Consider the following 24,862-nt stretch of genomic DNA (forward strand, 5'->3'; position numbering starts at 1 on the left):
TTTGATTGTACTAACTCGGTAGCCAAAGGCATATGACAGGGGGGAAAGGATGAGAAGAAGCTGGACAGGGAATGGGGCCTGAGCTGAGCTGTGCTCATGCGTGTTGGACTATTCAGCACAAACAGTTCCAGCCGTCTGAAGTTTTATTCTGTGTTAAAAGTTCTGGACAAAAAAGGGAGGCCAGGCACTGAGCACTGCACAAAACCAAATGCAGATGGATCGGCAAAAAAAAAAAAATCAACAAACTATTTTTCACTTAGAGGGACATTCTAGCAACGTAACACTGCATTAAGCTTAATTCTGGAGAATGGTGAAAGACATAAGAATGGTCAAAACAAAATCACTTCTATTCCTTAGGATAGGTGAGGCTCCAAAACACTGGATCCTACAATTCCCATAATGCAACTTCATTAAATCTTCATGAGGCCCTCCGTGCCTTGTAAATGCAGACGTCTATCAACCTTAACACCAGTTTGTAACGCAAACCTGTTGTGAACTCATTGACTCCAAGCCCAATCCCAGATGACCCTGATGACATCACAGTGACATCATCAGGGGTTATTTTCTCAGACTTGACAAAGCTCCCCCAGTGCTACAGAAAACATAATACCTCTTTAATTGTTAGCCACAGTTGTATACAAATAAATAGATATAATAATTATGTATAATTATTTGGAAGTGACATCTGATTTTGATCAGATATAAACAATGATGAACTATATGTAAAATGGTCTGTATGTGACAGGCTTACGTCACAAAAATATGCTTACTTATTTTCTTTTCACCCTCCATCTTAACACATAATTTATTCCTGTGTTAATATAAAAAAAGGCATACGGTGCATTTGCTCCTATGAAACTGCACACCTTCACAGTGAACCTATTGTCAAAGTCTTGATCCACTGTGACAACCACTAAAGCTGGTTCTGATTTCCTTTCTTTGAGCCAGAGCTGCTCTTTTCACCACACGTCGCTCTACAGATTCTGGTGCCAAACGTTATATAAGCTGATGTTTTACAGATGTAGGAAAGCACTAAATATTCCTATACTGTACTCCAGCTGTATGCTAATGCCAAATTTCCCATTTAGTATTCTGGCGCTAAATAGTCAACTCAGTACAGAAGCCCATTAAAGAATGAGATATTTACTCCATTCCTGTACATGGAGGCAACTTCTCTATATTTTGATGACAGGGGACCGCACTGCAAGTACTGTATGTGCAGACTCAGGGATTCAGAATGTGATAACGCTAATTGGTTTAACCCAACACTTAAAAAGAACACAATATTATAGCTTATTCCTCACTTCAAGTCACATCAGCGGAAGCTGATGCATGACACAAAACCAGACTAAAATATATGTGAAATGATTAATATACAGCAACGCATGCACAGACAGACATGCAAGAACCACCAATCCCACACCCAAACAGAGCAGACAGAGAAAAAATGGAATTATACAATCACACCCAAACCTCTGGGGGGGGGAACCATAAAAGACATGCAATCAGCTTTCATTTTTGAGAGGGGACAGTGACATTTTTCACCCTGGAGCATCATGTGGTACATCAGAGTGGTGCTTAAGGCAGAAATTTCAGACAATAACAGGGTTGATGCTGTCAGCATCTCCCTGGACTCAGCTGAAATATGACTCCTCTCCTGGCCAATGCTCTGGTGGAAAAGCCATTGCCTGTGGCTGAGGGCGACGGTCGATCTCACTTCACATGCTTTGTGTTAAAGAAACTTCTGAGGACACTTGCATGCACACACAAAACATGCACATGAAATCCATAAGTGATTACAGGGCTGCAGTTTACGAGATTAGATTACAGAAAGTGGAACAAAGGCTGATCAATAACACTTACGATTGTTGAGATTCATCTATTCTTTTTGTTTTTTTATTTATACAAATGTCGCATCAACTTTTTTGGCTTTCGTTCCTGAACCTCACCCTGTTTGGCCCACACACATGAAGCCCCTCTGGGTGTTCTGGTTGTGTCCAGGTGGGGGCAGGAGAGTGCTCTAGTGAGCATGAAGCCAAACATTTGTCTCCATCTGAACCTGACCCACAATCATCCAGGGTGGACCGAGTTCATTGTGTTCCCCCGCTTCTGAATCTGGTATGAAGCATGGCATGGAAAGCAACATCGCTGCGGTTTCAAAAATCGTCACGACAAAATGGACAGCTAATGAATGGGGTACATTATTGCTACACAAGCGTCTTAAATGTCACAGAACAAACTTCATGCATATATGCTCTCTTCCTCTCTTTCTTACACAAACACATATACTTTATGCATGAGGTGAAGGGAGTCCAACAAAGACTTATTTCGATTATTTCAAGTATGGTCCTGAGATGATGCCAGGCGACCCCCTGCTGATCAGTTTAAGGGGGCTTGCACTTTCTTGGCTTAGAGCAGCATAGCATAAAATTAAGCAGCACAAACCAATGCTCCTTATACCTTCATATCCCAAAGGAACACCTGATAATGGCTGTGTTTAACTTTTAAGCCTCACACAACGCAAAGACAACAGCTTAAAGGAGAAAAACTCAAGTCTAGTTTCTCATCATTTTTCTGGATTATATGTCAGCAAAGGAAAAAATGGGTAGGAGGGCCCCACGGAGCAGGATAAGACTCTGGGAGGTCCACGCTCAGGCTGCATTTTAAGGCGAGCTACTTTCACAACCTAATTACACAGTCACCCCTGAGCTCTGAGCCAGGCCTTGGTCCCTCTGCCAGCCCACACCAGCACACTCGGCAGTCCCAGGGCCTGGGCAAACTCCAACCTGACCGCAAAAACCAAACAACACGTTGCAGAGGTCAGCCCGCCGCACAGAGGCCATTAATCAGCATGGACAACACACACAAAAATTGCACATGTACACATAAAACAAACTAGATATGCATTGTCTACATGGCTGTGTAAGTACATACATGCAAACATACACACACAAAGAGAAATTTCATTCAAACAAATCTACAGAATTCAGCTTTTACCAGACATCAAGTACAGTTTCAACCACATACACTTTCCCCTCCAGACAGTAGCTCAATCCCATTGCTCAGAGCAGCTGCCAAGAGCAACAGGCCTGTCTGCCACCCCACTTATCTACCGCACAGCCCCTTAACCATTCCCCCACCTCTTTGCCACTGTTCTGTTTTTTTGGATTGCATCTAGGCCTCACCATCATTTCAATCCTCAGCTTCCCAGCCCCCATCACACTCCCTACTGTATAAGATTTTAATGCTACGTCTTTGAGCACTATGGGAAGCCATATTCACATTTCCTGTTCATTTGGGGTGGGGGAAACCAAAGCAGCTCGCCTCATCTAACAGACGTAGATTCTGAGTGTTTGGCTTGGCCAATAGCTGAAATCTACATGAAAAAAAGTGCTGAGGGCACACTTCAGGCCTTGCTGGCACAGTAAAGGAATAACAGAGGGAATACGGGGATGAAAGACAAACATCTGACATGAGTTAGGGAAATTCTCTTAATTATCCATGGTGGAAACTCCATCTTCCCCGGGGCTACTGAAGTCTACGTCCCATTCCTCAGCCTGAAATGTATAGAGGTAGTGTGTTCTGACAGTGAAGCATGACCTATACCTTGGACAAGATAATGCAGATAAAGGGACTACAGTAATGTAAATGTAATAAATATGGATTTAATAATACGTTTTGTGTGTTTTAAGGTACATAGTTGACTACAACACTATGCCACAATATACCATTCAAAAGTGACATTATGGTTTCATTATAATATAACATAACATTATAACAGCGGTAAATTCTCTACTTTAATCTGTAATAATTCATTATAATCTGGATCACAACATCTGGATTACTGTATGCCTAAATCCAGCTGGGACAGATTGCAGTTGCCAGTTTCCCCCACTGACTTGATTTTCTTTGGGAAAACTTGCAGTTTGACAGACAAAAAACATACACATTTGCACTCAACATTGCAGCAAAATACACTAAGTAATCAGTTAATTATGTAAGCCTAGCTAAACCTAATATAGTCTAATACAACAGTACTGCAATAAATGCTACCTTCAAGAAGACTATAATGTTCAGTTGTTGTAAAAGCAGTTTTAGAAAGGTGTTAATTCATCTTCATGATCATTTTGGAGGCTATAGTTTGTGGTGCTGTTCATTGTATCACTTTGTCTGGGTGTTTGTATTATTTTGTCCATCCCATTTATATCAATGACCTATACACCTAATAAACTGGCAACTGAGTGTAAGATAACTGAGGTGGATTCGCAGCACCTTGCTGTTTGCTGTATGTAAATCAATCATGATTGGTGGTTCAAAGCTGCCAAGGACTAACTTGTGGCCACACCTCTGAATAGGCATTTATTGTTTTAATCTCAATGCATTCGCAACAATTTCACACTCAATTTATTAGACAGCGCTTTTCAGACCTGTTCACGTGAGATCAGATTTTAGTGCTTTGTGAAAAAAAAAAGCTAAACTATAGTATGCCCCCCTTCATATTTCTGCACCAGACCAATCAAGAAGACTCAAGCAGGGCATCACATTTCCAGGTCTCTTCTAATAGGGGTCCGTTAAAGAAGCCATTATCTATCCATTTCCCATCCAAGATAGACCTGATAATCAAAGAGGCTAGGTACATTTGTGAATATTGTTGAACTGTGGAGCCACTTATTCAGAAGCTTTACTAGAGCAGTGTGTAGCTAATGACAAATAATAAAACTGAAGACCAGTCAAGGCCTGGAAACATCAGTCAAACCAATGTTACTACTACCTCAGACACTGGGCCAAAAAGGGCTTAAAACAGATTCTGAATTTGGAAAATCTACTGTAAATATGGAAAGTGGGGTCAACCTCTCTGCAAATAGTCAAGATGTAAATCAGGAGAGCCTCTACAAGTGAATACATATTTACCTTAGATGACTGGAACGTGTGAACTAAATAAAATAAGGAGTGCTGAGTGAAGTGCAGGAAAAGAAGAAGAAAAGTCCTGTGGCAAAGATGGAAACAGGATGTGTAAAACTCATTACAATATTAAAGCTCTTAACAAGCATCAAGCTCATGTGTTGCATGTCTTTACTACTTTTTCCGTGCTCTGGTTGCACCATGGGAGCCACACAACTCGCTTCATCCCAGCCCTATTAAAGGCCTCCCAACTCTTTGAGCTGCTCCCCTTACTCTTATCATATTGTCTTTAACTCCCCCACTCATTCCATCTCTAATCTTTTATTTCAATATCTTTACCTCAATCCTCCTCTTCCGAAGCACATCACGCTTCCCTACCTATCCTCCCCAACTTGTCACCCCCCACCCACACACATGCCCGTCCACCCCCGACCCTCCCCCTCGTTCCGACCATCAGCCTGGGACAGCCTATCAGCGGATACCAAGGAAACCTCTGGATGATGTCATGTGGTAGGGTTGCTGTTCCAAGACTGACATCAGCGGGGAGAGAGCGGAGAGAGCTCCTCATTCTTTCCAGAGAATGGCCCAAAGGTTTTGGCTCCACTACCCGAACCTACTCCTCCACACTCTCAATTTTCGAACATCTTGTTCTTCTGATCTACTCTGCTCCAACTCCCTAATATGCCAAATTGATGTCTCTCTGTGACAAAAACTACACTATATGATCGCCCACATTCATACTGGACTCAGATGCTTTCGCTCTGCCCAGACTGCAACAATGGAGGCCAGACAACAACTTTTGTGTTTGCACAGCTCCGCCTCGGCTACTTCGATTCACTCAAGTCCCTTGTGGACCCCTCTGAGTGAGGCCAAGCGGTCCATCTGTCCCGCTTGTGTTCCCTCGAACCAACCACAGCCATTTATTTCACTGAATGCTACTTAGAACCCAGGGATCGGCATTAAATTATCTCTGGTTTTTCTTGGCACGCTAACAGAAAAAAAACAACTGTGAACCGTGAACACGGAAATCAAGGGACACATTCTGCGGATGGACTATGTCATGCAAGGTCCTAAATTCTGAACAACAGAGATTAAAACACACTGGGAATACACACATGCTTTCAACAGCCATAACCCTACAGTCACGAAGACAAACAACATCACAAAAAAGTCATTAGCCGGACTTTACTTAAGATAATGGTTCTTAATGACAGATTTGAACATGTGCATTACAGTCATTACAAGGGAGTAATTACTATTTCATTTGCAACAGATGAGCATTGATTAGCAGGTAAAATACCTGTCTTCTGATATAATCATCACCTTAATTACCTTCATAGTCTTTACTGGCACACGCTACAGTACTCTTATGCAAGCTACTAAGGGAAAAAAAATAACATTATGGTACTTATAGAGGGTAGACGCTGTCTCTGTGACCGCAATAACCATGTTAGAAACCAAACCACAAACCACCTCAGCATAGAGTAAGTAGTACTTGCCGCCTGACTGCTGTATGTAAAGAAAGGGAAGAGGAAAAAAAAACACACTGTTCACTTTAACTCAAAGGTTTTAAAAAATCAGATTACCTGTCCCTCCTCAAGTCTGTATGCAAATAATATTTATTTATTATGTCTTCTTTTTCGGGGAAATTCTTTCTTAGCAGTCATCCTTATGATGCAAGGGAATATATTGTGACTCCAAAGAAAAACTTTTGAGAAATCAAATCAATGCTGTCAAAAACAGCTCTCTCAAATTGACAGTTCAAAAGGTGTTTTTGCTCTGTCTTATTATTTCCCCTTTTACATGCTGTTTTTCTAAAGAGGTTGACTGGAAATCGTAGACTTTTAAAGTCAGCTGAATTAATTGGCTTCCAGGTGAAATCGCATACGTTTCTTTGTTGGTTTTTTTTATGCTCACCACTCTTGGTGGTAACTGACTGGCAAAAGTCAACACAGGATCAGACTAAACTACAGAGGGGAGAAGGGAGTAAGAGGAGGAAGGGAGCGCAGCCTGAGCATAATTTGGAAACTATGTGGCATATTTTCCGTTTTCTGCACACACTGGAGCCTGTCCTGTCTCCCAACGGGCAGACACACAGCAGGAGGGCTTTAAACATCTCACACAAAATATCTGTCTGTTCCCACGGTAACCATTGGACTGTTACCGCAGCTTTGATTGCTGGCGAAGATTTAAATTGTTCCTGTATCACCCCAATCTCATGACGAGTATGCTACGGGCAATATTAAAAATTACAGCAGAATTACAACTGTACCGGATAAATGCAGTCATCCTGTTGCCAACTGGAGGAATTTACTAGTGGCCATTAGGGCTTAGGCTAAATAATAGCTATAACACATACACACAAACACACACCAAAAACATCTGTATGTATGCCTCATTAAATAGTTTGAGTCAACAAGTTCACTGTTGTGTGAATGTGAACATAATCCCTGTAATATAAAACAGTGTTGTACTTCCCTGCTTCACTCATGAACCACATCTCACACTGCTATGGAAATAAATGCTTACATATACAGTACAGTGCTGTACGTATTGTCGTTCTTGAAATATAGCTTTGGTTGCAAGGCTGTGATTAATGGTTTTGACAGAGGGAAAGAAATTAAGTTTTGGTTTTATATCCCATCATATATCTATCTCCCCTATGGCTTGGCAACTTTAGGGATTGTGAGGGGGGGGGGGAGTGATGTCATATTTCATTTTTTCTTTTTTTTGTCTGTTCTCGCTGAGTAGCAGTGAGGTCAAAGGTCAGCTGGCTCAGCATAAGTCACATCAGTCAGCTTCTGTTACTAATTATTATTGAGGGCCTCAGCCTCACAGACTAATCCCCCTTTAAACAAGCGCAACTCTGACGGGACAAAGACAACACTATTCCTTGTGCCTTGTGCCTCCCTGTGTGCCTTTTTGTGTTTGTGTGTGTGTGTCCCTCACAGGGGTCATGTTTAAGAGCCACAGATATCCACACAAAAGCCTGTTTAAGGCACTATCGAAACAAACTCTGATTCTCCACAGTAGGTAAAAAAAAAAAAGGTATTTCATATTATGATGCACATCCGGTATCTCTATCTAGTTTATAAACCCAAAAAAGGCTTCCTTTCACTAGTCAGATTAACATCCATCTTTCATCTCCAGACACAAAGCTTTTCCAAAGATAAAAAGAGTAGAAAGGAAGAAGTAAAGCCCTCATTCTAATAATGAAAACCTGTCACCGCTTGTTAAAAACCTCTGTAATCAAAAAGGGTGCAGCCAATTCAGGGAAACAGTTCAAACATGAAACCACAAACAGAAATATAACAGTTTGACTGGTAGGTTTTAACTGCTTGGTAGCCACAATGAGGCAAAACTTTAAAACATCAACAACAGATGCAGAGTTGGACGGCAAAGAAATGCAGCACGGTTGGAACGGAACAGAATCAGGCGACATTGTGTTTTTGTGTGGAAGTAGTGGAATATATGGCACCTTAAATTAAATTTGATTTGCGATTGTGTGAGTGCGTGACAGAGGTTGGGGAGTCAGAAGCTGGGGGTTCCACGAGCTAAATCCACACATATATAGAGGATGCGGTCGCGACCACAGTCCCCACTCCGGGCGCCATGACATGCAGAATGGGGATTGGGGATGGATGACGATGACCACCAGCTGCACCACGGCCACATGTGTCTGTACTGAATTTAGAATGGGGAATCATTTTCTTTTATCTCATTTGCCTAAGGATTTTAAATCAAAGTCAAGTTGGCCTGAGTATCGTCCACAGAAAGGGCTGTTGTACTTACTGATGTACTTACTTACTTACTAACTTACTTACTAAACTCGATTAGTACAGCCTTGAAAATAGCATCTAACAGGAGATGCAAAAATAAGCATCAATTGTCAATCTACAAATCTACAAATTGTTGTCTAACACTACAAATCAATTCATTCATACCACTTTGGCACAATCAATTCACACACACACGTACCAAATTGAAGTAGTTGAGTGGAAAACTAGTGTGCATCTGGTAAAAATGACACTGACTCAACATACACACAGTCCTAAATAGTGCAATAATAGAATAAATGAATACCGTTTAAAACATGTAGATTAGGAGTTTGAGTATAATGCTTACCTCAAAGACTTCTTCATCAAGTATTCTAGTTCCAAATACTACAATTCCCTTGGTATCGATGATGGGGTTGGGGCTTCGGAGCAGCTTCTGGGTGGTCTTCTTTTTACAGTCCAGAATGAGGGTGATGGTCTGCTTGTGCACACTGATGGCCACTCGATGCCATCTGGAAGGGAAGGTGAAGTTAATTCACACACTTACTGGGTTACATGCTGCCCGCTTACACGCTACTAAAGGCACTATTAAAAGCCCCTTTTGTGTTTGGCTTCTTGTTCAAATTCAAATATTTCCCATAGACCTTTTTCGCGGCAGACATGTTGACGTGTCATAGTAGGAAAAGCACAGGTGTATTCAAAACCATTCATGATGGCTGCATTCCACTTAGGAGAGTCCTGGTATTGTGCATGCTGACTCACTGAAATAGCTTACTGGGACACTTGATGGAATTGAGCCATCGTTAAGGTTATCAATTTCAGCTGTGCTTTTCCTACTATGACAAGTCAAAATGTCTGCTGTGAAAAAGGTGAAATTGTGACACAAACACAATTCTACACTGCGCCTGCAAGCAGAAGATCCACATTTGAAGACACTGCAAATCCACATTAAGCGTAAGGAAACAAATGAACAATATTAGAGATGGTCCGATGCCAATACCAGTATCGGCTCCAATACTGCCTAAAACGCTGGTATCGGTATCGGGAAGTACTGGAGTTTATGCACCAATCCGATACCACGTAATAAAGCCCTAAAGAAAATCTACGTTAAAGTAGTTTATTTATGTTCTTTTTCCATTATAACTGACTGTCAAACTGCATAATAAAAGAAAGTTCTGTGGCATTCATTGTTTGTGTTTGTTCATGTTTTACAAAGAGTTTAACCTGAGCCAGACAGACAACAAAGATAGAAATCATATCACATCCATACAGGGATAGTAGTTTACAGTTGTTAAAACATAATAAAATATATGACACACTGGTATCGGATCGGTACTCGGTATTGGCCGATACGCAAGTTCAGGTATCAGAATCGGTATCGGGAAGCAAAAAATGGTATCGGGCCATCTCTAAACAATATGACAAAAGAAACAGTGACAAGATTGCATGTCACTAACAAATCTGTTGCAAAAGGGACACGTGGGCCAGGTGCTGCTTAACAAACTAAACCAGCATCAAAGCCTAACACTTCCACCTGGACTCTGATTAGAGGGAAAGATGCATTAACAAAATGCATAATCTAATATGCTGTTTATATGAGTGTACTGTACAACTGCTGGATGTTCATCGAGCCGTAAGCAAGTGCACCTACTTTCCGTCAGCTAGGTTGACTCCTCTGAAGAGGGGGTAGTCCTCAGGGCTGGGTTTGCCTGTGTGGTCCTCGTACAGGAACACTGGAGAGCGGCCCACTTCCAGTCCGAGCTGCTGGATGCCTTGTTCATTGTACACAGACAACAGGAAGGACTGGCTGCCCTTCTTAGGCTTCACTGTAGCCATAATGGAAAAGTCCTCTGGGAACACATCACCTGGCAGGACGAATGGCGGGTTGGACAGAAGGAGAAAAGTTTTGGAGAGTTATAAGTAGCAGGAACGATTCATCATCATAAGAGGAATGACATTCTATGTTTGTGTCCAGGATGTTGTAACCGTATTATTATTTCAGGAGACAGACTGTGCTCTTCTTCGGTGTCAAGAGGGAGTATGAAAATTATTACTTTTGAATTCTAATGAAAAGAAAAGTTAGAAAAACAGACACTTTAGATTGGAAGAATTGGGAAGATGGGATTTGAGCACTGAAAGAAAACCCCGGTGATTTGTAACGGGATAGGATTCATCTGAAAGGGATGGCTGTCAGAAGAGAGGAAAAAAACTAAACGTTAGAAGCAGAAGTGCAAAGTCGAGAATTTCCAGCGCAGCACAGGATGAGAAGCATAACGACAAAAGCATGTGATCCTGGGAGACTTTGTCGAACTATCCTTCAGAACCCTCCACTCCGCCTCTCTTCTCCCGCAGCTGATCGATCTAACAGACACTGAGACGTTCCAGCAGAGAACTGGAGATGGGGAAATGGGAAAAAAAAAAAAAAAAAAAAAAGAGCTGGTATGGAAATGGAAATACCAATAATAATCTGGTATTTAAACACATAAAAGTTGCAGGAACAGACATAAAAAGGATGTGTTTGCCTCCATCTGCATGGTTCCACTGTGCGGCCTCAACTATTTCCTCCATTTTGCTAAAGTGTGGGGCCCATCTGCCAGACAGATTCAGGACCCCAGAAAGAGGGCGGCCTTTCCAACTACCCGAGGAGACTGTTGCTCACTAATGTCGAGGTCAGACTACACTTGTGGCAAACAAAGCTTTCTGATCTTTTAGTTTGAAAAAAAAAAAAAAAAAAAAACCGCAAAGGCAATCTGGCTACATTAAAACCACTACTGTTGAGAAAAAACAGCTATCGGGATTATATTTAACATACTGTGAGCAAAAAAAAAAAAATGCTTGGATTCCAGTAGCAGATCTTTGCTCTTCAGTATATGCAGAGCAGAGATTTCCAGACGGCCGGAAAAGAGAGGGGCAGGGTTTGTGGTTGCAGTGGTTTTGTAGCACCTTGTGCAGCCATCAAATCCCCTTACTCTGTCACCTCTTACAGAATAGAAGGAAAACGCGATGTTGAACTGAGCCAATCGGAGGCTGTGGACAAAAAAAATCCCAGTCCCGGAGGGAATACGGTGTGGAAACCTGAGGTGAGGAAGAGATAGTGGAAAAGGAAAGAAGAAAAGAGAGACGCTTCACCACCAAGTTTAAATTGATCCCATCATCCATTCACTTTATTCTTACTTTTTTCATCGTCTTTCACCCAGTCAGCATCTGGGTTCCTGTCTTGTCTTCCTGCATTTTTCTATGATTCCTCCATTAATGCCAGGCATCAAATCACATCATGCGGAGAGCACATGCCTTGGCAGTGTGCTCCCTCAGGAATTCAGCTTGGCATCATATGAGAAAGATTGCTTTAATTGACAGATGCTTCGACAGGATGGTGTAAGGCAGACATCGAGAGAGGGCGAGCACAAGAAAGAAGGAGAAGAGACAAATAACCCTTCAGAAACCATCGTATGGACGAGTTTGGTTACAGATAGATACATGAAGACTAAAGCGGGCAGAATATTATGAAATGAAAGAGTTATGATGCGGAAAAGGACGCTGGGAAAAAATCAGAGAAAAGAAACCACATGCAGGAAAGTTTGTCAATGCATCCTGTTGCATGAGCCACGTCTGTCGCAGAGACAATGACTCAGCGCTGGCTCAGGACAGGCTGTTTGTGTCGAGGTCAAGGATCAGCTGTGGGGCGAAAGGGACACCATGGCATAGAAGAAGAGGGAGTGGGGGGAGCAAAGAAATGAGAATGACTCATTTTCAAATTCATACTTTTTTTGGAGGGCAAAAATTGAGAAATAATCTGACTCTGAATTGAATTGTAGTAGCATTTACTTCTCATTTGTACATCTATGTTTATGCAGTGTGTCCTGCCCCCCCGCCCCCCCGCCCTCACACTTTGATTTGAGGTCCTGAGGGGGCGTTCAGAAAAGCTCGGGTTTCTTTTGGAATGTGTCTCTCAAACCACTACTTCGGGCCACCAGATGAGAGATACTTCATTCCTCATTTAGTGTGTGTATGTGTGTGTGGACATGGTGGGAATGGAAAGTCTGTGATGCCAGAAGTCCTGGGAGTTTACACTGGCAGCACCATCATCGGTGTAAAAAGGTCTGGGAAAGTCAAAGACTCAAAGACAAGCCCAGACAGGCAACCACACGCGACCCAACAATTTCCTCCAGATTAAATAACCAATAAAAGTTGCCTTTTATATTTTTTTATAAAATATCTAAAGTGTGATATATCTGGCTTTTCTTTCACCTTGAATGGACTATTCTCTAGTAGACCTACAGTACAGCTTTAGACAACAAGTAAAAAGAGACGGAGAGAGTGGTTCGACCACCCCGTCTCCAATTTCACACTGAAGACATTTGACATCTAAACCTAAATTATTCTTCTTTATCTACCAAATTTACAGAATCTCTACAGACGCCTCAAAAGTGAGGGAGGGGGTGTGGCCCGGGTTAGCTCAGGGGGTAGAGCAGGCGCACAAATATAGAGGTCTACTCCTTGACGCAGCGGCCGCGGGTTCGACTCCGACCTGTGGCCCCTTGCTACATGTCATTCCCCCTCTCTCTCCCCTTTCATGTCTTCATCTGTCCTGTGGAAATAGGACCCCCCCCCCCAAAAAAAAAATAAAAAGAGTGAGTGAGTGAGTGAGTGAGTGAGTGAGTGAGTGAGTGAGTGAGTGAGTGAGTGAGTGAGGGGCAGGCGTTATGCCAGCACTTTGACTGATCCTCTCTCCCCCATCTGTTATTCTGCATACGAGCAGGTAAATGGGGTAGAAAGTCTTGTGTCCTGTAATTGGTCATTCAGTCATCACTGTGTCCAAATCCCACCCCCCCCTTCTGTATGAGACAAGCAGCATTCCAGTGGGATTGCACATTGCTGCAGAGACAACAAGTGTACCTGTCTGTTGGTGTGCAAAAAAAAGGGAGAAACACAAGGACAAAGAGATACACATGGCGAAAGAGAGGAAGATGGATGTGAGTCCAGCATGTACGCGGCTCTAATGGAAAAGGGTAGAACTAGTATGTGTGTGAGGTTCAAGGCACAAATAACATCAAGCAACTCAAGCTCTGTAGTTTAAGAACAGCCTGAGAATGTTTTGATGGATGGAGCTACATATAATCACATTGTCTTATTGTCTGTCATTGTTATTGTCTGTGAACAACTCACTTTGATCAATAGAAGAGGGAAATTATTTTCCCTGATCCAACTCTGATTACTTCAGCTTCTTCAGAGGGCAATGGGAATTGAATCACGAGTGATAAATGTCATATGATAAAGAAATGAGAGGACCAGTGCAGACTCTAATGTTTTAAATTGATACCACAGAGACATCCGTAGCAAACTACTGGTATTATTATCTGCATCAGCTGTAGTGATGATAAAAAAAGATTGGTTCTCAGGTTTTGGCTAAATGTTCTCTCATCGTGCATCCTCACTTACTAACTGCCATGTAGAATCTCAGACTTTGTAATCATTTTGTCAATCATGTTTTGGTTTTATAACCAACAAAAAATGAATTTCTAATAACATCAATCTCCTTTCAAGTGTGAATGCCAAGTGATAGCTAACCCCATTCAGAGGCAATGTAAGAGCCACTGCATCACTCCTTTTATTCTTGTTTGTCATAATAACGACAAACAACATGGAAGAAAACTCCTCCACTTCTGCACAAATTGTCAAAGCTACAGCCAGGGATTTATGGCAATAAGAATTTGTGTACGTACTTGTACATGCTATTTCTCATAGATTTATCTGGATACAGAGGGAGTTACTAGACGAGGACAGACTATTGAGACATGGGACGTGCGTCGTATATAAAAATTAAAAAAGGCCCGGCGGTTTATTGCCCGGATTCCTCACTTCTCATTCACATCATAAAGGTAAGAAAGGACCCTTCTGTTTTCAGGGCCTCTGTACTTTCAAATGAATCATCCCTTCCACATGTTTGCCTAGTGATTGCATGTCTGCACTTGCTCTTTTCCAACACATCATCACAGTGTGGTTACGGGGTCACAAGCTCAATCAGAGCTACTGGGGTTTTTATTACCAACATTATAGTCGTAACAAAAACAAGCACGTTTGCACACCTTTGTTTTCTATATGTGGTATTTCTTTTTTTTCTAACCTTTAGGAGGGAGGATGCTGTGATGACAATTTCAGCAAATTGTACCTCCAGGCTTCGGGCCAAACTCATAACTCAGTAGCAAATTCACTTAAAAGAAAAAAAGAGATGGATAAAATGATCTCACAAGTTTAGCTGCCCTCTGGAACATATTAGCTGTACATTCTCTTAATGTCAAAGCGAGACGGGGACCACGTCACAGATGCTTCGACTACATTTTAAGGCCTTCAAACCACAGGCGGCTAGTTCTTCTGTTTGCACCTTGAGACTATGTGGTGCCTGTTATGGAAAACTCCTCCAAGTTGGTTTGTTTTATGTAGACTGTTATTTCAGATGATCCAGAGTGGCATGTGTGTAATTATAGCATGTGTATCTAAACAGAGACTCATATGGGCTCTGCTGTCACCAAGCTTCAAAGTGAACAGTATTTGTTTGATTGGATAGCATGATAGGGCACGCAGGCCACAGGAGCTCTGTGGCTCTGCTTTAAGCCCCAAAGAAGAGCCATGACATCGATCAAAGGTCCAGCGAGGCCAATGCGACATCTCAGAAGCTTTGTGGAAGATTATCTTACAGGAAGGGTTATTATTCCTCCTCTGTTTTCTGAATCTAGACCACATCATTGCTTTTTTTTCCCCCCCGTTGTATATCTTTAAGCTGCAGGAAAACCAATCACAGTAATTTCAGAAATTGGTTGTCTGGGTCAGAGAATTATGGTTTTGAATTTCTGCACTGTTTAAAAAAAAAAAAAAAAAAGTATACAGAAAAGGGAGCCTAACATGTTACCAGAAAGTGTAGATGGAACACAAAGGGAGAAAACACTGCGAGGCAGCAGCAGTCTAGAAGAAATGATAGAGGGAAAAAAACGATGGCGCTTGAGGGAAAATAAAGAGAGAAGGATGGAGAAAAGCGAGGAAAGATTGCCTGAGAAGGAGGAGAGAGAGCAAAGTAGTACTGCAGCGCACCATAAAGCACTAACCCAGAGCCACGTCAGCACAATAGAACACGGCTAAAGTGGAACCCCAGACTTCCCTCCCCTCTACCACCCCTATTTTCACTGCTTTTCCATCGTCCGGCTCCTCCTAGAGCATCAAATATTACAGTGCTGGATTTCTCATGCATCTGGTGTGTGTTGTCAAGGGGGAAATTAAGGCGCATTATCTTTATCCATCCCTAAATTATCTTCAACGTGTGAATACGTGTGACTAAGCAACCGGACTGACTCAATTACCACAACTGTCCAGATACGCTCTCATTTCTTTACATGTCCAAGTCTTCCAGTAATGGCTGTTAGACATACAGTATGTGTTTTGGTAAGGGGTAAACCAGTTAAGACGGGAGTGAAAAAATTTAACCGTGTCCAAAAATCCCATAAAGCAAAGGTAGAATTGACATAAATAATCAAGTTACAGGAGCAAAATAAAACTGATGCATGGAGGGAAATGACAGAAGCAGGCTAGATGGGAGCAAAAACAAATTTCTTTCCAGCTACCTTTTAATGCTGTATAGCTACCTATGATGAGGGGTGAAAGGTCATAGAGCTGACCAGATGGCAAGACTGTGTAGCAGAGACACCTTGTGAGATAAGTTAAAGATCTTGAACAACCATCTGTAGTGTTGAACCTAAAGCAGTGGTGTGGGAAAATGATTTGAAAGTGGCTTTGAACTGGTTTGGTTGATGTCTCGAGAGAAAAAAAAAAGAAAAGAAATGCAAGGGGTGATTGTATTCATTTGTAGAGGGAGAGCATTACTGTGTGTCGAGTCAGATACTCACCTGGATACAGCTGTACGGTGGGGGCGCTGAGCTGGGCTTCTTTGGATACTCTGTAAGCCACATCGGGTCCTTGTGTTGACCTCCGATGTGAGCAGAAACCTGTTGTTTTTTTAACACCCTCGGGTAAACTGTGAAAATCTAAAATCTTCAAGAGGTCTGCTGGTTCCACTACAGAGAGAAGGAGACACAAAGAAAAAAAAGTTGTTAGATTTTATTTTTAAATGGGTTAAAAAAAGGCGGTTCAATTTGTCCAAACTCCGTAGTACACATTGCTAACTTTACAGCCCAATGTATCATATTGTTTATACAATGCAAATACAGATACTACTCTTTAATAGGCCAGAATGTCTGTATATCAGATAAACCCTAATTACCGGTATGACCATTTCCCTCTGTGTGCTATCTTTTGCAGAGTCAGAAGCCTTAGTTACTCAGCAGGAGATCACAGTGTTGTGGTTCAGAGAAGATTTCAGTTATCCATTTAGGCGCTAAACAGAGATGTGCCCATTTATAGATCACCATGATCATGGGTTAGGGCTGCAGCAAAACCCATCCTTCCATCCATTTCCCTGCAATGCTAAATCTACCGCTGCCTCCCTTCGACCACAACCATGCAATTAGCACACTTTCAGGCCGGTCGTCCCGGCTGTAACCAGGCCACCGCAGAAATACACTGGGTCACAACAATGTGACATGGGGTTTGACCCTGGACCGCACCCTTGCATGCCAAAACCACCCAGGACAAACAGCTGTTCGTGCAGCCAGATGCACACACAACAAGCTGCACGATGACACCCATTAGCATCCAGCCTTGTCCCAGCAAAGATCTGGACAGAAAAGGGCACTGGGTCATGTCTATAGGGACAGTCGCATAAGGAACGGGTGGGGGGGGTGGCTGTCAGGGTGTTTTAGAGGAGTGCAAACACTAAAGTAAGGAAGCAAACTAAATAGAGGACAACAGAAGGATTTTATGGCACAGGAGTTACAGAATATAAAACAAAAGACAAACGCAAGCATGCTGTGGTATTCTGCTGGATGCATTTTTGTGTTGTTATGGTGAATGTGGACTGTCAAAGGCAACCCCCCTCGGACAAGAATAAAAGCATGCACATACACCCACACACAGGTACAGAAGTCCCAGTGTCAGGCTACAGAGACCACACACACCGTTCAAAGAGTGAAAAAAAAAAAAAAAAAAAAACGTTCAATAGCCCCATCCATCTGAGAGCGAAAGGGATGCTGGGAAAGGTGGAAAGGCGAATGGGCAGAGCGAGAGTGTTTGTACATTCTGCGTTACCCCTGCAACAACCTCCAGCTGGATGTCATTACACACGGCTCGCATGCAGCGCACACCAATTTAAAAGAAAACACTCGACATTCTTAAACAGAGGTCTCCATTTAAGAACACTTTGGCTGCACGTGTTTGTCCACAGGTGTACAGTGATGGTGGGGGGGAGGGGGAGAGGGGAGGAGGAGGGGATGTCCTTCTGATCAGCTGAAGTCTGATTGCATGTTGCCCTACATGATCTTATCATCACAGACAAAGACCCAACTAGAGAAAGCACACTGTTCAAGACCAAGAAATATGTCAAAAGTAACCAAGTTCTTTGATTTACAAAGCACAAACACATAAACTTCCGTTTGCAGCTGCAGCACAGACATCAGCCAAGAAGTAACTTGTTTCGATTACGCAACAAATAAACTAAGATGTAGCCTAAACATACTGGTTAACAGTTTATACCTTTTTAATACACACTATAGACAATCTGGAACAAGTCTGTGTAGAGCATTTTGAGAGGAAATGTGGGATTTGAGCGAGATACGTTTGGTGTGTGGCGATTTCCTAATCAGGATGTTCTCATCTCACTCTTTTCTATCTCTCTCCTAAGCCATCCCACTATTCCTGTCTTGGAGGAAGTCTATTATCCAATCCCAAACTCTGCAATTACATTTCTGCAACATGTACAAGTGGAACCCTGCACATTTGCTTATGGGGACACATTAGGCAGAGGCACACAGATCTGTAATAGCTATAGAGAAATGGATGAATCCAAGCACCACACCCATCTGTTTCAAAAGTCCACCAAGCCCAGCATTTAAGCATGTCAAAAGGATAACTATATTCATATTCCTGGAAGTGCACAAACCACAGGATGACAGAGGCTCTAAACAGGCGAAGGGTCTAAACAAAAAGACAGCTTTGTCTGTCACCAACTCATAATGAAGAGACAGACAGACAGAAACTCTCCCACGGGCCAGAAAAGATATATCATTCACCATGAGGCGATGAGGGAGGTTTATTTAATGAGCTCGTCTCTGAGCGCTCTGCAATAATATGGCAGAATGTCAAAGTGTTGGGAAATGTAGTTCTGTTACAAATGCTCTTATTGATCCGTCAATCAAAAATGTGTTATATATAGCGTTTGCACTTATTGGTCTGTAAGTGTTAGACTGTGGGAGCTGATCATGTGATATAACGAAATAGCATGCACATGATGCAAATATCTCCGTTCACACTGGTCGCTTAGCAACTAAGGCATTCAGGGGCCTGAATGCCTACAATAAACTTCTGAAAAGTTGAGTAAAGGTGTCAGAAGATACAGCATTGAGCACGGGGACCCTTGGGCGTGCAGAACTTATAAGCACCCAGGAAAGCATAATACATCTGCATCTGCAGCATCTGCATTTTACAACTGACTGACTTTTAACTGTCCGAATAAACATGTTAAAAAAAAATAACATTGTAAACTTTATTAGACACCCCAATTATTCGTTAGAGAATAGTATAGTCCTGAATTCTTCATCAATGCAGGACACTCCACAATCTTCTCTTTTCCCCCAAACTCTAGAAGTTGCATACATTTAGCATCTTTTAGACAAACTTCATGCAGGATTCTAATATTTAAAAAAAATCTTGCTAGAGCTTCCTTAAAATCAAAATCAGTTTCAGTGAGACAGACAGGGAGTTACTGTTTCTCAGCTACTAACATGAGAGAAGAAAGTGACGCATTAACTGGCACATGAAGCGTTTTTAACAAGGACCATGGCTGACTAAAAGCAAAGCTCATCGTTTTTTGCCCTCGTCTCAGCCGGCCACAAACGTACCCCGTTAAAGCCACACGACACAGTCTGCTTTGACGCCGCAGTAATTCCCTCGGACCTGCCAACATCACAGCAGCACGTTATTCCCTTGGGAAATAAATCAATCGATCACTGACAAAAAGGAGTCCATACAAGGCATGGAAAAGGCTTAACTGCCCCACCAATTAAACACAGCGGCCACTGTCTAAATGATGGAGCTTACATGTCACGTTAAACCCGAGCTACAGTATTAAGGTCTGATCACGTTCATGTGGAGTTAGACTGTGATTCTGAGACTAGAAAACTGAATAGCCAAGACTAGAATAGCCTCCCTTTTCCATCTCCTCTTGATTCATCGTCATGTAGTCTCTCCCTACCACACACAGCCTCCTTATATGGACACAACCTTGCATATAAGCCCTGCTGCTAGAGACTGGCGGTGACAGGTACAAACACTCGCTTAAAATCTGACCTCATATAACCGTAATACTCATATAGGTGTACTTCAAGATCATCCTGTCAACATGGCGACACGTTTACTGCCATCTCAGTGTCACTTTGTGTGGGAAGGTGCTCATAATGCTGTTCTTTTGTATATCTATTTGTAGAGTCTGTCTTCACACATTAAGACAGACATAAACGCTAACAGATAAACACCAGCAGTGGCTGATCACAAACTACCACTGATCAGATGTTTCCAACCAGCCACAGCCATTTTGGGGTGAATTATTCAATTAAGTTCCTTTGGCCAACAGTTGCCTACACTCACAGTGTGCATCATAACAATATGGCTGTCATAATAGCAATAACAAGAGCATAATAATAATGACAGCCAGCTCAGCACCACAGAGAATGAAGAAAAAGGGGGGAAGTCTGCGAGAGCATCCAGTCGATGCTAACTGTGTCACGACCCCTGCTGAGGAGTGTTGCTTTTGCTAATCCACACTGACACATACTAATCCCATGAAGATCAGCAGCTTTTTGGGAAGGAAACAATTGTCATCGGGACGTCCCAATCATTCCACACCTGATAAGCGCTCGTTTCCTCCCATCAAATGGAATCAAACTGTTCCACTTTCTCATCTCCCATTTTTCCAATTTCCTTTTTCCTCGCTGCGAAATCTGTTTTATTCATTATTTCAAACTGAGGTTTTTACATCCCCCTGATGGATCTAAAAGCGACCACTTCTGGGCCCCTTCTGGGTCATCTGGAGGTGAGCCAGGTGGAGAGGGCCAATTAGCAGCTTACAGGAAAAGAGATGGAAGGTGAAAAGATAGCACAATATATCTCCGTCCGGATGCCAACTACAAAAACAATAGGCCTATCGAAAACCCATCTGAGGACAGCAAATGTCTTTTCCAATAAGGCTCAATGATGGCTCACCTAACGCAAAGAGCCATTTCCTTAGTGACAGTCAGATAGGCACTTCAGAGAGTGTATCACACACGCTCTATCAGCTCTTTTCCCCTCCCTCTTTGACGTATCCTTCCTTACACACCTTCATTCATGAATTTCTGTCAGCGGCAGTCGACCTTCCAGCGGAAGCTGTCCTGACCACATCCGAAGCCACAGGTGTGGGTCTCCGTCGCACCTTGTTAAGCTGAGATGTTTACCCACTTAGCATGGCAGTTCCCTCGAGAGACAAACACCTCTGGCACTACATGCTAAACACACATTTCCCTCTGACCACAGCCCCTCACATCCAAGAGGCAGGTCCTCTGCAGATAAACACAAACTGTTTATTTTTCCTCTCTGCCAGTCTACCGTCCCTCTTTACTTCTGCTGCTTTGACTGCTTTCATGCAACGGCATGAAATAAAAGATCAAAGCTGTAAATACAGTGCATCCTTTAAGCCTTAGAGCTATTTGGAAGTGTGCAAAATAAAAACATCTCCTTTCCTTTTGCCTCTCATGTTAACCCATACGTTGCTTCGATCAACAATCTGGGGGAACTTTTTTGGATGCCTTAAATGCTCCGATCAGCCACAGGGCCTCTGCTGTCCACAAGTAAATGCATTTACAACACAATTACAAGAAAAGGACATGTTTAAGGAGGATTAAAATAAGGAAGCTGAGCTGTTCCTTAAGTGTTATGTGGTTTAACAATGTTAAAGGATTCACACAGGATCTAGACTTTGCTGATGTAAACTCCAACTTGTCTTCCTCAAACTCTACACAAACACAAACGTGTTTACTGCTATGAAGCCCTCATCTTCAATGCTTCAAAACTATTCACACACTACATCCACTTCTACTCCCACAGTTAGGTCTTCCTGAGCCATGTGCCCAGCGGGAACACTGTAAGTGTTATGTACAAAATTAGTAAGCAAAGTGTTGTATCCTTGATGTGATGTGCTAAAAGAGGAGCGGTTAACTTAGTCTTCGTCCTTTTACGGGTTTGTTTGTCTGGCGTGGGCTGGATGAGGTTGCGGCATAGTAAAGGATAATTTATTCCTAAAAGTATGTAGTTTAAGTGTCAATTAGTTGAAAATGTGTGGAGAAACTTACGATTGTTGAAGAGATGAGTGGGCATGGTGTGGATTTGCAAATACCTTCCCCTCCCTACCCCATTACACTTTCTTTCTACCTTTTTTCTCTCTTTCTCTGAACAGTAGCTTGAGTGCCGGATACATAATCCTGCTCTCGGCTCAATGCCAAGACTGTGGTGGATCCCATTCCCCTAACCTATCCATGTACCCTCGATTTCCACAAATGCATACATACATACACACACACACACACACACACACACATATCTGCAACAAGACTGTGACTCCAGGCGGCACCATTTCATTTGACAGGAGTAGGGGTGCCGGACCAGTGAATTAGGACTTTTTCATGGGGGGGAGATTAACATTCTTGCCTCTTTCCCTGCCCCCTATCCTCCTCTAGCCCTTTCTGAAGTGAGGCCTGACTCTCCAGACACATGCTTGACCTGGTGCTGAGGACAAGGAGTAATTAGCAGCCATAAAGAGGACGCTGCCTCTATTGGAAACCAGCACAGCCGAAAACAAGAATGCCCAATGAGAGACTTCCGCCTCCTAGAGCGCATCACAGACAGGGATGGTGTAAGAGGGTTTTTTTTCACCTGATTCTGTTATAAAACTTTAACTGAAGCCAACTATTGTGAAGCTGGAGCCTCACTGTGAATGCAGCAGGTTACAATTAAGGCCCTAACTTTAACTACTTACAGCGAGACTACTAAAAGAAGTAAGACATTTATCCTTTTACAAATGAAAAGTAAAATTCATACGCAATAAAAATGCTTTAGCTCAATTGAATACACTTATGGGTTTGCAGCTACAGCCTTATTTTGGTCTATCATAACCTGTACCTGAGATGCTAAGCCTCCTGGATGCTGAAAGAAGGCCTAACTAATATTAACACCCATTAAATATATGGCATTTTCAGTGTAAAATAGTGCTTTTGATGTTTTTCCTTTAAAGGTTAATGTTTCATCTCATAAAAGTGTATAAACTTTTATTAAGTTTTTGCAAAAGTACAGCCCTCCTCTGCTATAAAACACAGCACAAAACCTTCAAAACACAACTCCTGCAAATATATTTAAGCATCAAGATATAAGAATATGATTAAAAAATAAAAAAAGCCCAAGACACACTTCTACTAACATTGACCTCAAGTTGTTGCTTCTGGAAATCATGTGACCGGACCTGGAAATCATACTGCAGGCATTACGTTTGCTAGATTGAACGCATTACATACACTGCATGGAGTGGACATCCGGTGAGAGGACACACACTGACATGCAACACATGAATAAACTAATGCCAGCACAAAACTGAATGGGATGTCAGTTAGCAAGATGGCGAGCAATCACACACACCTTTGCACCTCGGCTTCATTTTTCACTGCTCCTATACACGTAAGCTTTGCAGTGAGGCACTAAGTAAGGTTCAAGTTGCACCAACACGTGCAACATACTGTACTACTCAACACAAATTCGGAAGACAAGATCACAGCTACAGTAGAATGGCGTACAAACGTGAATGCTAGTGGAACAGCTACTGTAAAATCCTACCAAGGGCTGGGTGGTATGACCAGAAATCAATCATAATAATAATAATAATAATAATAATAATAATAATAATAATAATAATAATAATATTAATGATAATTAAGAAAATCATACATTTAATATTGATTAAACAAATAAATAAAACGTTCAAAAATACTAATATGTATGTAATTGGGGCTCCCTGAGAATATGGTGTAGAGTGAGATTATGTTACTTTTAAAACACAATTCTTCCTCAATGAAAGACACTCATTCTCAACTCTATTCTGCTACAGCCTTGCTTGGTCTGGTATGATCAGTGGTTTATGGTGGCTAATGTTAGCCAACTTTAGATAGATATTGCTGTGTAACTGACAGTAATGAGTCAGTTCTCTGACTTTACTTTCTACTTTTGCCTGCCTATTAGGCTGACCACTTGTCGCCACAGTAGGTGCTGTTCAGCAAAAACCGAACTTACTTGAATGCAAAATTATTAGCATAAGCAATCATCATGTTGGCAGCTGCTTTTGTAGAAAGATGACGAACGAATGAAATTAATCAAATAATCGATGCATCGAATCGTGGACATGGACGATGCTGCAACGATATTCGGCAGGCTCATAATCGATTATTTCTGTTTACAATTTAATGTAGGCCTAACAACATTTCTGTTTACATATTCTGTTATGTTTTGCACATTCAGGAAGTGCCATGTGCTCAGTGCTGTAGTGTTATGTATACAATTTATTTAGTATTAGAGCACTGCAGAATGCTTTGTTTTTGAAGCTTGAAAAGCTATGAATTAAATATCCTACATGGATTTAATAGAAAAATGTATTTGACGCATCGTGATGCATCGTGATGCATCGAGATATCGAATCGAACTGAATCGCTGACATGATAATCGTAATGGAATCGGGAGATCAGTGAAGATTCACGCCTCTAACGGCAACTGAGGCCGGTGTTTACACCAACTAATTAAGTCTGTAAATGACCTCACATGCCAGTACGAGTTAAGTTTCATTTTGTCGGCCAGCTTTATTGCAGACATTTCAGGACACTGACCCAGTGACTGGGGCTGAGAGCTGCACGTGAAAGTAGCAGCAGGGAGGAAAAGGCAAAGCAGGAAATCAGAGAGTGAGATTTCTTCGTTGTTTATGCGCCTAATGCCTTCATTTCCCGGGTCATTATCAA

General features: G+C 42.1%; 1 protein-coding gene across 2 annotated transcripts in view; it reads right to left on the reverse strand.

The window, feature by feature from the left end:
• The window catches only part of col5a1 (procollagen, type V, alpha 1), an 82,554-nt gene that overhangs the window by 47,281 nt on the left and 10,411 nt on the right, over positions 1–24,862 (reverse strand). For both annotated transcript variants that reach the window (XM_028601455.1, XM_028601453.1), the window contains exons 2-4: positions 16,574–16,741; positions 10,330–10,543; positions 9,028–9,190 (exon numbers count right to left, since the gene is read on the reverse strand). In XM_028601455.1, the coding sequence (XP_028457256.1) occupies positions 9,028–9,190; positions 10,330–10,543; positions 16,574–16,741 (545 nt within the window). The remainder of the gene's footprint in view (positions 1–9,027; positions 9,191–10,329; positions 10,544–16,573; positions 16,742–24,862) is intronic.

The sequence above is a fragment of the Perca flavescens genome, chromosome 16, assembly GCF_004354835.1.
Source record: "Perca flavescens isolate YP-PL-M2 chromosome 16, PFLA_1.0, whole genome shotgun sequence".
Classification (NCBI taxonomy): domain Eukaryota; kingdom Metazoa; phylum Chordata; class Actinopteri; order Perciformes; family Percidae; genus Perca; species Perca flavescens.